The sequence below is a fragment of the Xiphias gladius genome, chromosome 17, assembly GCF_016859285.1.
Source record: "Xiphias gladius isolate SHS-SW01 ecotype Sanya breed wild chromosome 17, ASM1685928v1, whole genome shotgun sequence".
NCBI classification, from domain to species: Eukaryota; Metazoa; Chordata; class Actinopteri; order Istiophoriformes; family Xiphiidae; genus Xiphias; species Xiphias gladius.
Window position 1 is genome coordinate 1,515,355 of NC_053416.1, and position 14,278 is coordinate 1,529,632.

General features: G+C 41.9%; 1 protein-coding gene across 2 annotated transcripts in view; it reads right to left on the reverse strand.

Moving 5' to 3' along the window:
• LOC120802655 (glutamate receptor 1-like) overlaps positions 1–14,278 on the reverse strand; it is an 81,581-nt gene that overhangs the window by 48,101 nt on the left and 19,202 nt on the right. For both annotated transcript variants that reach the window (XM_040150708.1, XM_040150707.1), the window contains one exon: positions 2,532–2,771. In XM_040150708.1, the coding sequence (XP_040006642.1) occupies positions 2,532–2,771 (240 nt within the window). The remainder of the gene's footprint in view (positions 1–2,531; positions 2,772–14,278) is intronic.

A 14,278-nucleotide genomic window follows, 5' to 3' on the forward strand; every position in this document is an offset into this window, starting at 1 on the left:
CAACACACACACACACACACACACACACACACACACACACACACACACACACAAACACACACACACACACACACAGCCACATACACACACACACATAAAGGCATTAATACACCACTAACCAAGCAGTATATAGGCAAGGGAGCAGACGCGAGGAGAGGAGAGGAAACAAGGGAGCAGACGAGAGGAGAGGAGACAAGAGAAGAGGAGAGGAAACAAGGGAACAGACGAGAGGACAGGAGAGGAAAGAAGGGAGCAGAGGAGGGGAGAGGAGATGAGAGAAAAGGAGAGGAAACAAGGGAACAGAGGAGAGGAGAGGAGAGGAAACAAGAGAGCAAAAGAGGGGAGAGGAGACAAGATAAGAGGATAGGAAACAAGGGAACAGAAGAGAGGAGGGGAGACAAGAGAAGAGGAGAGGAAACAAGGGAGCAGAGGAGAGGAGAGGAAACAAGGGAGCAAATGAGGGGAGAGGAGACAAGAGAAGAAGAGAGGAAACAAGAGAAGAGGCAACAAGGGAGCAGACGAGAGGAGATGAGGGGAAACGAGGGAGCAGAGGAGAGGAGAGGAGAGGAAACAAGAGAGCAAATGAGGGGAGAGGAGACAAGAGAAGAAGAGAGGAAACAAGAGAAGAGGCAAAAAGGGAGCAGACGAGAGGAGATGAGGGGAAACGAGGGAGAAGAGGAGAGATGTGTGTGTTTATTGATTGTTCTCCCTCATCAGTGGACGTTGATACTGACATAAACCAAAGCCCCGTTAGAGGCTCTCAACCTCAGGAAATCCCCTTTGCCTCCAACAAACAGCTAATGTCTCCTCGGCAGATGTTGAGGAGCAATAACATTAGACAGACTGCACCGCCGAGGCAGACAGTTATGCACTATTACACCAGATAGAGGCTTCCTCCCATGGTTCCTAGGCAGATGTAAAAGGCAATAAGATTAGACAGCCTGCCACCAACTGTCAAATGGACTATAACGTCACAGATCACAGGCTCGGGGGAGACAGCAGACCTGACTGAGGGGGAAACAACCGAGCTAACTGCCCTTTTTGTTACTTCTCCAAGTTGTCTGTTTGTTTGGCTCCATGAGCTGGAGGTGAAGTTTGACTAGGAAGTTTTTGTCTCTAAAAGTGAATCTTTCAGCAGTTAGGTGACGACCCCTGGTGACCGGCAGCAGAAGATGACGAACTGGGTCTGAGACTTTCCCGCCAAACGCCGTCATTATGTCCGTTGACTTCAAAAGTGTTGAACTGCCTGAAGCAGATTTTATTCTGTTGCTGATTCTTTCTATCGTCTTTGTGTTTCATTGTGTAAACAAGTCAAGTTTAAGTAAGGTTTACTCTAAAGGTTACTTGATTTAGTTTATGATAGAGTTTAAAGTCACTCAGAGGAAACATCGATTTAATATTTGAGCATCTAAATCTCTAAACATCCTATTTCAGTCCGAATTCAGACCTTTTTTAAATGTCTCTGGACTTCGTGAGCACCTTAAACTGCTGGATATAACTATGTTTGAGGTTTCCGAAACCTTATCTTATCTTATCTCATCTGACCTTACAAAAGCGAAAATTAATATTTGCTCAGTTTCTCATCGCAACACATTTTTTTTTGTTCCTTTTTAAATTTTCACATTTTACATTTACTTTTTTTTCTTGCTATATCTTGTTGTTTCAAAAGATTTTCACATTACAAAAAAAAAAAAAAAAAAAAATCACACCGACTTAAAGGTCCACAGAGGTATAAAGTTTAAAACAACAATTCCCTCCTCAAAAAAGTGGTGGTCATGTTTTATTGTTATTCTACGGCACCGATTCCATCAGTCATGTTATACTCACCACTCTGCCGAGAACACTTTCTCTGTGAACACTGGTTTTAGTCAGTAATTAATTCCAGTCACTTCTACTTTGCCGTTTTCTTAATCGTTGTTACACAATTCCCACACACACACGTTTCACAGTAAAAGCCTACCGGCGACTAAACAGGTATGATCCCTTCCTTTCCTTGAGGGCTTTCAGAGTGAGACATCAGCAACAAGTGCCAAGTTTTACTGAAAGCTGCAACAGCATTCAAAAAAAAAAACAAAAACAAAAAAAAAACATCAAAGTCTGAGCGCTCGGGAATAATCAGTAGACGAGTCGTTTGGGTAAAAAGAGAAACTCAGAGCAACAGAGTGGTGAGTGTGACTTGGCTCTGCTGTTGTACTGATGGAGGCTGTGCTGAGGAAATGTGCATTAAACTGAATTCATCCTGTCAGCCATAGAGGTAATTACATCCCCAGGGTTTCTTACCCAGCCTTTATTTTTGTCACCGTTATTTAGAATTCATTAGAGAATTTATGGTAACGAAAAGCACTTAGGCCAGGTCAGAAACCTTCTGGTGTTGAAGACAAACACATCCAACACATCTTCATACCCTTGTCTGTATGACCTTCGCATTACTTTCACCATGGCCATTGAACATAAATCTCTAAGATGCATTTGAAGATTTGTGAGAAACAGGGGTGCATATCACAGCACATACTGCGCCTGTATGTCCTCACCTGAGTCGGAGCTGTACATGTAGACGAACCTGGTCCAGTAGAAGTGCTCCAGCAGGGCCATGAGGGGCTCCTGCAGCTGGGGCCGCAGCTGCAGGACGAACTGGTTGTTGGTCTGAACAGGGAAGGACGGCGTAACGAAGCAGACGTGCAGAGAGCCGCAGAAAGACATCAGCATGTTGACCGTCCGCCGGTCGTACAGACCCATGATGGCGTACACGCCCTTAGAGAACTGGGAGCAGACTGGGACAGATGGAGGAACAGAGGGAGGAAAAAGAAAAGGAAAAAGAGAGAATTATTACAACAGAGGTCATTGTTTCACCACTTGTCAGCATGTCAAATGACAGAAGCTGGACAGAGGAATGTTTAGATTCCCGTGACGCTGTGTTTTAACAATTCAGATCATTGTTAAATCATTAACAATGATTAACAATGATTAACAATTATTTGTTTATCACTTTCATTCAGACTGAAATATAAAACAACTATGAGATGGATTTTCGCCACATTTTGCACAGATATTCATGGTTCCCAGAGGATGACGTGTAATAACACGTTGGTACACATTATATTCATGCTTAAAAGCTCAGAAAAAGCAAAGACCGTATTTCTTTCATCTCTGCAGTACATTTTCAGCATCTTACTCACTTAACACTACGTATGATGATGATGATCATAAAATCTCACAAGTGACTGAACGTGTCGACCTTTCTGCTTACAGCATCCTCACACATCTCTTTGATGCTCACAGCATGATGAACCTCTCTGTCATCAGTTGCCACAGACCTTCGCTGTGTGAATTCTGGACCTCAACTTTCATCTAACCGTCCTTGGTTGTCTTTGCAGTGAAGCCTTACAGTGTCAGAGAGCTGCCAGCATCTCTGCTGACTCTTAGTTTGGTTTTAAATGTACGTGGGCTTCAAACATGGACTGTCAAAACCTGCCCAGACCTACTGTCAGTGTTGCGGTGCTGTGGGCTAAGTCAGGGTGATTAAAAAAACACATCTTGCTTCAGGTCTTCTGGGACAGGTCTTCTTACCGTCCAGTTTTTACGCTTCTGGAACAAACTCCCAGAAAACTGCAGGTCTGCTCCAACTATGAGTTCTTTTAAATTGGGGCCACTGCCTTTTATTAAGTTAAATTTATTCATATCTTGCACTGCACAGTTTCTTTTTCAGTCTTTTGTTATATGCTTTATTCTATTTTAGCTTCTTTTGTTTTATTTTACTCTTTTAAATCCTATTTAAAAGTGTCTTTTGATATTGTCTTGTGTTTCTTTTCTTAAAGCCATTAATGTTTTATAAAAAGCACTCTGAACTTCCTCGTTGCTGACTTGCCTTGCACTATACGCATGCAACCTTTTTCACGTATATTTGGGCTTTTACTAAACTCCTAAATACTGCTACTGCATTAAACAGGAGGAAACTGTCACCAATCTGGCAACACTGCTCACTCGTTTAGTAGTGGTATTGGTTCAGCTGTTGCAGGGTCTCATGACCAATAAAAATTAATGAATTTCTAATTAAAACAAAGTCGCAGACCAGATGGAGAGAAACAAGGCAGTGAAATGAGGAAATGAGGAAAATGAAGAGACAGAGCAGCCGAAAATCAAAATGAAGACACTAGAGATAGGACTAGAGTACAGACAGTGGGTGGTTATGGTTGTTAAGAAAAAAAGAAAGGCACGAGCCATACAAGATGAACCCAGAATAAATGGAAAAAAAATGTTATTAGTCCTCCACAGATCCAACTCTTTCTTTTTAACATGCAACCAAACCCACTCCAGCTACGAATGAAGTAACTTGGAGCACTGTTTTCCAAATAATTGCCCAAGATTGGTTGTTCTTGGCAAAAGTGGCCCTCCTGTTGACTGTGTCCTGCCACAGTGGCTCCCATGGAAAAATACTCAAACAGAGACCACTGCTGTTCACTGTCATCACTGTTTACCTGTGACCTGCGTGTTCAAAGCCTGCCTGCAAACCAAAGGCCGCTCAGGACGGTAATAAAGTTCAAATCTCCATCTGTAGAAGCCCGGTCTGTAACGTCATATATTTTTACCATCCCATCTCTCCTTGTCTTTCTGTCAGCACGAATCCCTCCATCCTCCACCCCGACTTCCACCATCTGTCCTCTTACTTTACGTCTTTCTCTTTCCAACAATGTCATTCGTCTTGTTGCGTGTCTTGTTTTCAAGCTCCAATTCTTTTTTTTTTTCTAACGCAGAAATCCAGGTCACCAAATAAACCAAAAGTAAAATATAGTTTGTGTATTACTCTCTGTTGTCTTCAGTCACGCTGCACTTCAGTTTGATTTTCTCCAAATGTCTTTTCTCCATGTGTCTTCAAACAAAACACACACACACACTTCCATGACATGCCTGCGATTTCTGAATGTGCTAAACCCTGTCATTTGTCACACACGTTTATTGTTTCATCTGCTTTTGTCTTTTTTTAATCTTTACATGACATAGCACAGCAAAATCTGTGTTTGGTAATCAGCTAAGAGGTGTTCTTATCTTCATGTCAGGCAGACATAATTTCTGCTGCTGACTTATCTGCTGCTGTGTGGCTGATAAAGAGCAGTTTCCTGTCTCACACAAAGCCTTCCACATGGTAAATCCCTGTACACACAATGGCTATAATCAAATTACTCTTCATGCAGAGCTCCTTCACTGTCAGGGATTAAGTCTTAAGACAAAATAATTCTCACTGCTGAGGCACCGCAAGTCATGCTGTAAATCACAGTCTCATTTTATGGTCTTCTGGGCACAAGTGGATTTTGACAATCTAGAAACACGTCCTTAGTATCTGTGTCATCACGCAGAACATCCTCATTTTGACAAAGAGTTGTGATGACGCCTGACTGGAGCTGACGAGAAAATAAGGAGGCGTAAGCAAGAGGCATCCAGCACAGCTGAGTATGATAGGCTGAGACACCTGTCAATCAAACAAACACCAAAACATAGCCCACTTTGAGCCTTAATGTCTTCTTAGTGAGATACAGCACAAGTAAAAGTCTGAATGTCATCACAACGGTCAGATTTCTGTAGTGTCTGTTCAGGTGTGTGTTCAGATTTTATGTTTAACAAGTACAGCTTGTCCTGAAGGTGACACTGAAAATAAGGTCATAGTCTCATTAAAACCCATTATAAAATATTATATTTTTTTTATATAAAAAAACCAAGTAAGAAAATAAACTAAATAATATCAAGTGTGGATGTAAAGTAGGGCCGGGCTAACACCACCGTGTGGGGAGCAGGGATGTGCTCAGTAAATTTCAATCTGCCTATTATATTATGAGATATTTTGTTATCTGATTCGGATATCTGGCCGTTACTAGATGGGGTCACAGTAGAGATGGAGACAGGCAATGAGGGAGAGAGAGACATGCAACCAATGTCCCCTGACAGAATCAAACCAGGGGATTTGAAATTACAGTATAATTTGCATCTAAACCACTAGGTCATGATGGCACCCTCATTTTCCCAAAACTAAAAGCTTTCATCCTTTGGGGGAGGACAAATGAACTATAAATTTCAACCTGCCTCTGAGATAAGAAATCAAACGTACTAAGCTCGGAGTTTTCCCTAAGTAAAAGTGAAGTTTGTCCTGAGGATGGCGCTCTAAATGAGGTGAGGGTATCATTAAAATCAAGGGGTTTGAAATAATACATCTGATTTTTAAGAACCTTTCCAATAAAACTAAAGACAGAATATAAAAAAAATAGTGTAAAAGGTAAACAAAATAATATAGTGTGGATGTAAGGTACAGGGCCAGGCTAACACCAACGTGTGGGGAGCAGGGATGTGCTCAGTAAATCAATCAATCTATTATATTATGAGAAATCTTGTGTGCAAATTTGACATTTAGAGTTTAGAGGATTATTTTCTGCAGCTACAATTTACAGATGTCCCCTAAACGCCTCGCTTGCAGACTTGGTTAAAAATTGGTTTTCAGTTACTTCAGCGCAGGCAACTAAGTCGTGTGTGTGGCCAAAAATGTGTGAGTTTGAAAGGAGTGAAACGATCGATAAGATTTACCTAAAGTGAAGCCGAGTGATTATATCTACCTGGACGGGCCGCCCAAGTAGAGCCTGTATATGGGAATAGTACAATCGTATAATATGAGTATAATATGCATCTTAACCACTAGGCCACCAGGATGCCCTGAACTGCCCAAAATCACCAGGACACATGTACTGACAGGGTTTCTGAAGGGTTCACACAGTTAAAAATAAGACTTTTTATGACTTTTGAATACCAAGCAGAATTCAGTAAAATACGTTTAATGGTTATACTGGCCAAAGTATGAAAGTTGAAGGAGGAACAGGCAGGTACAATACGGATTAAAATTATTATCACTTTAATTTTGAGTACGTCCCTCATGATATAATTAATTAAATTAATCTGACCGGACACATGGAAGAAAACTGATAGATGGATTAACCACTTGAAAAATAATGAATTTACATTTTCGTTGAAATCGACACTTGCGCATATGAGACGACGACATTCCAGCTCCTGTAGCAGCAGCAGTGATGGTGTTTGGCTGAAACTCCACAAAAGAGGTCTGAACAGCCTCCTGCAGCACAATCCACTGTCACCACCGGACCACTGGTAGTTTAGAGGTGGAGAACGTCTCCTGACAGCCGCAATCACATATAAAAACATTTAGAAGTAACATTGCTTCCTGTAGCAGAACAATACACAAGAGCCCCGTAAATGAAATTTAAGACGTTTTAATGCTCTCTAAGGGCGCTTTTGTGGAAACTGAATTCCATACTTTTTAAGACTTTAAAACCTGCGGATACACTGACTCAGTTAAATTCAATCTGCCTTTTAGGAAACGAGACATCTCATGAACAAAGGTGAGAGTTTTTGCCTGAAGTACCCAAAAAAAAAAAAACCATGATCATCTGGACAGTAGGTGCTGATTTATCTGATTAAGTGTTGAGGTAAGACACTCATTAGAGCAAGTCAAAATAAGCACTGAAAACTCTGTGATATGTCTGACCTTCTATTTCCAAAGAAAATCTACAGGTCTTCACATTCATTTCAACACGGACTCTTTTCTTGGGAAAGCAGCTAGTCTCTATTTGAGTAACTGGAGCTTGATGCACTTCAGCACTGCTGATATTGCCTTCAGGAGCTGGTGGAGACCAAAACCAGAGCTAAAAGAGAGGAAGTACTGGACTTAGATTCATCAGGTGGACACAAACACCAGATCCAGATTAATCATCATGTTGCTCTGTTACTGATGGATGTGGAAAAAAGCAGCTGTTTGCAAACAAAATCACTCTATTAACTTAAAAATTCTGCCAAAAACAGAAGGACAGGTTTAAAATCAAACCTTAGTTGTAATATTTGAACCATTCAAACCCAGTCTGTGTTTGTCCATGATGCTAAAACGAACTCAACCATTTAAACCTGAGGTTAAATAATAATAACATATCAGTAAATCACTATTAGATCAACCACATACTGCATCTGCTGACACACATCCTCATCTATTATCTGTGTGTGTCGTTGTGGCAGCTACAGATCCCTGTGGCTGGCGCTAACATGCTAACAACAAGCCTAGTCCCTCTGAGCAGGATAGCACTGGAAATAACTATTCCCTCTGGGGCCATGCTATCATGCTAACAATAGACGTTTTCCCTCAGGCAGATGCTATCATGCTAACGAGGTATCTGTCTCATAGCATTAACACCGCTGTCCCGCTGGGACGTCAGGCCGCCCCTTCATCAAAGAGAGTCAGGCAGCGGAGAGTCGACAGATGCCGTGAGCATTAGGATTCTTTTTAGTTGTTTGTGTTTAGGTTAACAACATCGCCATGATCACGGTCCAGATGTACCACCTATAAGATGACCAATGAAGTGATTTCTATTTTACGTGATTAGCAAATAAACTTCTGTCCTTCCGTAATCAGGGAGCTACTTTATACATTAACGTTTACCTGCAGAAAACTTATCATGGTCCTGTTGGTGTTTGTTTCTTGTCTTTCTGATCGTTCTTTTTGATAACATTTTTATGGGCTCGAAAAAGGGTCAGTAGGGTTCTGAGCTTATAAAGTGGTGTTCACAAATAATTCCAAAGTGTCCAGTTGTAAGTCAACCTTTGTAAACCTGTACCAAAAATCTGCAGGAGAAATTCAAGTTTGTGCATGCTGAGAAAAGATTTTTATTTCTAAATTAAAAAATTAAAAAAAGAAGGGTCTGTGTGAACAAAATCTGCGAACAAATGATATCAGTGGTGAAGGTTACACAAAGACACTGAAAACCGCACAGTGTCAAAAGTAGTATAAAAGCCGAAGTGTAAAAATGACGTATTTTTTGGAGGCTCATTTCTCTTCCACCACTCAAAAGGCCTGTGTACTCCTCTCAACCACTGGCTCTTTCAGGCAAAACTCCAGCTCAGTTTCAGAGGTGGACTGGGCTTCAAATGTCTGGTGAGATGCTCCAAGAAGTTTTGCATTCAGACTGTCCACAAGAGTTTGAGGGAGATCCGTCTGGACTCTCTGTCTTTTTGCTGGGTCCTCCACTTCACCAGTCTCTTCCTTGAAACGAGGCCTTGTCCTTGAGACGGGGATCAAGGACAGTTGCCAACACGAAACACTTTGTGGCCTCTGCCTTGGAGAATCGCCTTGTCAGGCTGTCAAGCATGGTCTTCCGCAAGGTTTTGATGCCTGCTGAAGATGGACCCTCCTGTTGCAGCATCAGTTTCACAACAGATACTCTGGGGATTACACATGAGGCAGAAGACTCTGTCACTTACAGCACACTGACAGAGTGCCAGCCAACCCCCTCGTCTCATAAAGTACGAGGGTCATTTCATGGGGTCTTCAACAGTTGTTTAGATTATTATCAGGAGTCAATCACATGTACAATGATAGTTTGAGCAAAAGCAGCCTTCAAACGATCAGATAAGGCCACTGGCCCATAGTTGTGCTAGGCTTGCTGCTTTGGCTAGCTACATTCTACCAACAGAGATGCCATGCTTTCGGCTGAGCAGCGGTTTTCTCCAGTCTAATGCTTTAATAACGCCATACTATAACCGACAACCTTATGATGCTCATAATTTATTCGGCGTGACTGGTGGAGGCAGCACAGCCATGTGCCAGAGTTCTGCTGATTCCGTCCTATCGGCGCCAATTTATCAATTTACCCAACTAATTGCTCAACCTCTTCTACTTGGCAACTCCATCTGCGGGGAAGATCATTTGATACAATCAAAAGCTCCAGAGCAGCTACTGAGTGGACCTTGTGGTGAAATTCTACTTTCAACTGCTGAGAACTAACTTTTCAAATAAAAATAAAAAATAATAAATCAAAAATAAATTTTGGTTCTTCAAAACACGCCCCTGTGCAGGTACATTACCTGGTAAATTTAATTAATGTCAGCAATCAATAAATAATCATAGTTCTCTCATGAGATCAGTGATCAATAAATAATCACACCTCCTGTCAGCAACACTGATGTTTAAATCTGATGACTTACAGAGCAGCAGCGCAGCTGTCCTGACCACCCCCCCACTATTAATATTAATGAAGACAAATGTTCAACAAGGACACTCATCGGAATTTCGCAGAGACCGAGCGGACCTCGTCACATACCCACCGAGGGTCCTCCAGTCAGACATCTCACTCCTCGCCACCTGAGGCTTTTAGGCAGAGCTTTATTTAAACACAGCCCAAAGACGACGACAAGCGCCAGGGGGCCCACAGCTGAGGCCGCGTCTACCCAGAGAGCTGTTCATCCTCCTGACACGTCCGTCCATCTATCCATACTGCAGATCTGTCTGTCCGTAACAAATAACAATCACCCTGTTTTTTGGAAAAGAGGAGGAAGGAAACAAGGGGTTACTCGGCTGAGGGGTACTGGTGGGTAATTTTGAGGACGTCTATTAACCAGAGGCTGTCACCGTCATCATCCTCCACTGCCTTCATTCACGACGACCCAAAGCTCGAGACGAGACGAGACAGGACGGCTCGGGGGGACACAGCCAATGATCAGGTCACTGTTTCAATCCGTCATTCTGTGTTCCCATCACTTAACCAACACTTCCTGTTGTCGTTTTCCCTGAAAGACGTCCAGTCAGGTCAGAAACAGAACGTGCTGTAATTCCAGCACCAAACACTTGATAGTGACATTTATATTTGCTGTTTGCTTTATCTGAAGCGACGTACACTGAGTGTGGTGGGAGATTTAGCTTGAAGTCTGTCATCGCTGACATAACAAGCAGCCAAAAATGGGAAAGTCAAAGGTCGCAGGCTGCAGACAGTGGGTCCTGAAATGTTTGTCTTTCTCACAGTGAATTCACATTTTAAGAGTTTCTTTTTGGGAAGTCCTGGTGGCCTCATTACTGTATATCTAAATCTCAAACTGAGCCTTAAAGTCTCATTCAACGCACTGGGAAGAAAAAACTGCCAAAGGGTTGATATGATTCCTCCTGTTTCAAATGCATGGCAAAATGCTGAAATAACTTTTCTTGAAACTGAGGGAAGAAAATCTGAGTTTGTAGGATTCGGTATTAAACTAACAAATGCAGTGTGTTATCTCACCTGCAGCAGATCAGTGACAGCTCTCCCTCACCTCACTTTATATTAAACACTTAGTTCATGTTTTTATTCTTCATTTACACGTCTAACCTGCTCGCGAATCTTAACCATGACCCAGACAAACCGGCAGGTAAACTGCTCCCAGTGCAGTAACAGAGGTCTGTGTCGCTCACATTCAGTAATCAGTCTCCTTAACATTCAAATTACTGACTTTTTGAAATCAACCGTCAGTTGCACCGCTTGATATTTAACATTTTGGATGAGGGCTGTGAGCATTCAAACTTAGATGAACATCAGCGGAAAGGTCAAAGGTGACAGCAGAAAGGCGGGGACATAAATGGAAACAGTAAAAAGTTTCGGTCTGAAGCCTTCACAACAACACCTGTGATGTTTCTGAGGACGTTTCTGTGGACCACCAACCACGGTATATTAAAAGCCTAAATCTCCACGAATGTCCCCTAAAGGCTGCGAACCGTTACAAACCTCGCAGTATGATTCAAACATGTTGGACAGAACACACAACATTAAAAACACACTATTAATGTGCTGCTACAAAAGCCTCCGCTCCTGGAGCCTGGCTGCAGGGATGTGCTCCCAGGATTGAGACCTTTCACATCCAGTTCAGCTTTGGTGAACTTTAAAGGTTGTATTCGCACTGCTGATCAATAGCAAACTATCTTCACAGAGCTGACCTTTGAGGGAACAGAGAGCCACAGAGTCCAAAACTGGAGGAGCTATGCCACCTTAGGATGAATTTCATTTTACCACTTTCGTCTGTGATCGGGCCTTTAGTGAGGCCCAAGACTGATAATGGTGATGAGGTCTGGCTCGCAGTTGGGGTTCCTGTTCATCCCAAAGGTGTTGGATGACGCTGAGGTCAGGACTCTGTGCAGACCAGTTGAGATCTTCCACACCGAACTGGGGAAAACCATTTCTTTAAAGGAGCTGACTTTGTCATGTTGAAACAGGAAATCGGGAAAACACAAAGTTGTCTAAAAGACCATTAAGCATTAAGATCTAAAAAAACAAAAAAAAAAAAAAAGAACAGAAAAGTATGTAAACATTGCTGTCGTGAAATTGGGAAAAATCTAACAATGTTTTGATTCACTTTTTGAGCAAAAATTCCCAATATTTGCTGTTTCCAGCTTCTCAATTGTGAGGATTTGATGCATTTCTGTGTCACACATGACAGAAGACTGAACATACTTGGAGTTTGGACATTTAAGACGGCACCTTGGCCCCTTGGAAAATTAGAAAAGGCATTTTTCCACAATATTCTGGTATTTTAAAGAGAAAATGATGAATGATGATAATCTGCAGATTAATCGATAATAATGACAATAGTCATTAGTTGCAGCTCCATTATCATTAATACACATAATTAACTTTTTCAGAGGTTTTGCTGCATTAAAGCTGGTGACCTCAACACGGCCACCAGTGTTATGTGTGGAAAAAGAAAACCATCGTAAACACGCGTTATTTTTCCTCAACTCTTTTGGGAATTTGACTCACAGAGAGTCAAGATGTTTAATTTCCAGGTTTAGGGGAACGAGAGGTCGACAATCAGACCTTCGCTTCAAATACACACTGGAGATGTGAGGTTTTCATCCCGACTCCCAGAGAGCTGAATGGCACCGAGCACCCGTCCCAACCTCAGGCTCTAATTAATGTGTTTAGCAGAGATGCTGAATAATAGATTAAATGTCTTCCTCAGGGTGATACACCATTCATACACACACACACACACACACACACACACACACAACCTAATATAGTCCACATATCCACATGGTGATTCACACAAAAGAACACACACACACACACACACACACACACACACACACACACACACACACACACACACACACACACACACAGTCTAAAGTCATTTAGGCAACTGCTGCCTGCCAGGCATCAATGCAATAATCTCATGCTGAAAATTGCAGCTCTGACACACACACACACACACACACAGACACACAGACACACAAACACACATACACACACACACACACACACAGAGACACACAGACACATTCAGAAACACACACACACAGAGGGAGATATGGAGGCTTCCCCAACAGTCGCAGGTTCAAATCCCATCTGTCTGAACCTCGTCTCTGTTGCCTCCATGTCTACATTTACATTCCAGTCGCCCACAGAGATTTACACACAATTCACCCCAGAAGCGACAAATCAGCTGTAAGAGCTACACAAAACCACCAGACATTCATTTTGCAGTAGAAGAAGTAAGAGTGAAAGCGAGTGAAATCCACCTTTTCATTTCCTGTTTACAGTCTGCTGAAAAGACAAAGTGTCTTCAGCGTAGATGCCACCAAGACTATGGGTCCATTCGTGACACATTAGCTACATGTCGGAAGTAAAGCGGAGGACAACTGATGTTAAAGCTCCTGTTTTTATTTTATTGCTCCTACTTTGAAGTTTTCTATTTCCACAGTGAAACTGGGGATTTAGAGGAATCATTGTAGATATAGTCTGACTGATACTGGATTTCTGAGGCTGTTACCGAAAACTCCAATGATGACGATCAGCCAACAACTTGATTTGTTTTTTTGTTTTTTTTTACATAAAGACATAGGATAAATAAACAATCTTGAAACAAATCCCTAAGATCTGTTTAGGGACCTCCGCCAAGGAGGATATGTTTTTCAGCCGTGTCTGTTTGTTTGCTGGTTTGTTTGTTTATTTCTCAACAGGATTACGCAAAAACGACTGAAGCGATTTGCACCGAACCTGGTGGAGGGATGGGGCGTGGGGCCAGGGAAGAACCCATCTTCCCAGACCCAGCGGAGGTCTGCCCTCTACTGAGTGCCATTCTAGTTTGTTTTTTTTATATTAAGACCACGATACACACTGAGCAGGAGGTTTTACATAGTAAAAATAAATTTATCAGCACTCTCCTGTGGACAAACTATGTAATGGTGACAGTGATTGTAAATTATCTTAAACCTAGTTTGGGATTTCTGTCCTGCAATTTCTTATTATCGGTCAACATGTACATTATATTTGCAATAAGCTAATATCAACCGATTTATAGGTCTAGCTCCAATTGTAGATATACCGTAAAACAAGACAGAAAGAATCTGTCTTCGGAGCCAAAAACAAACTTTAAAAACTTAAAAAGTTGTAGAAAAGCAAATCTGTTTCATTAGAAAGATGATGAGACATGCCTC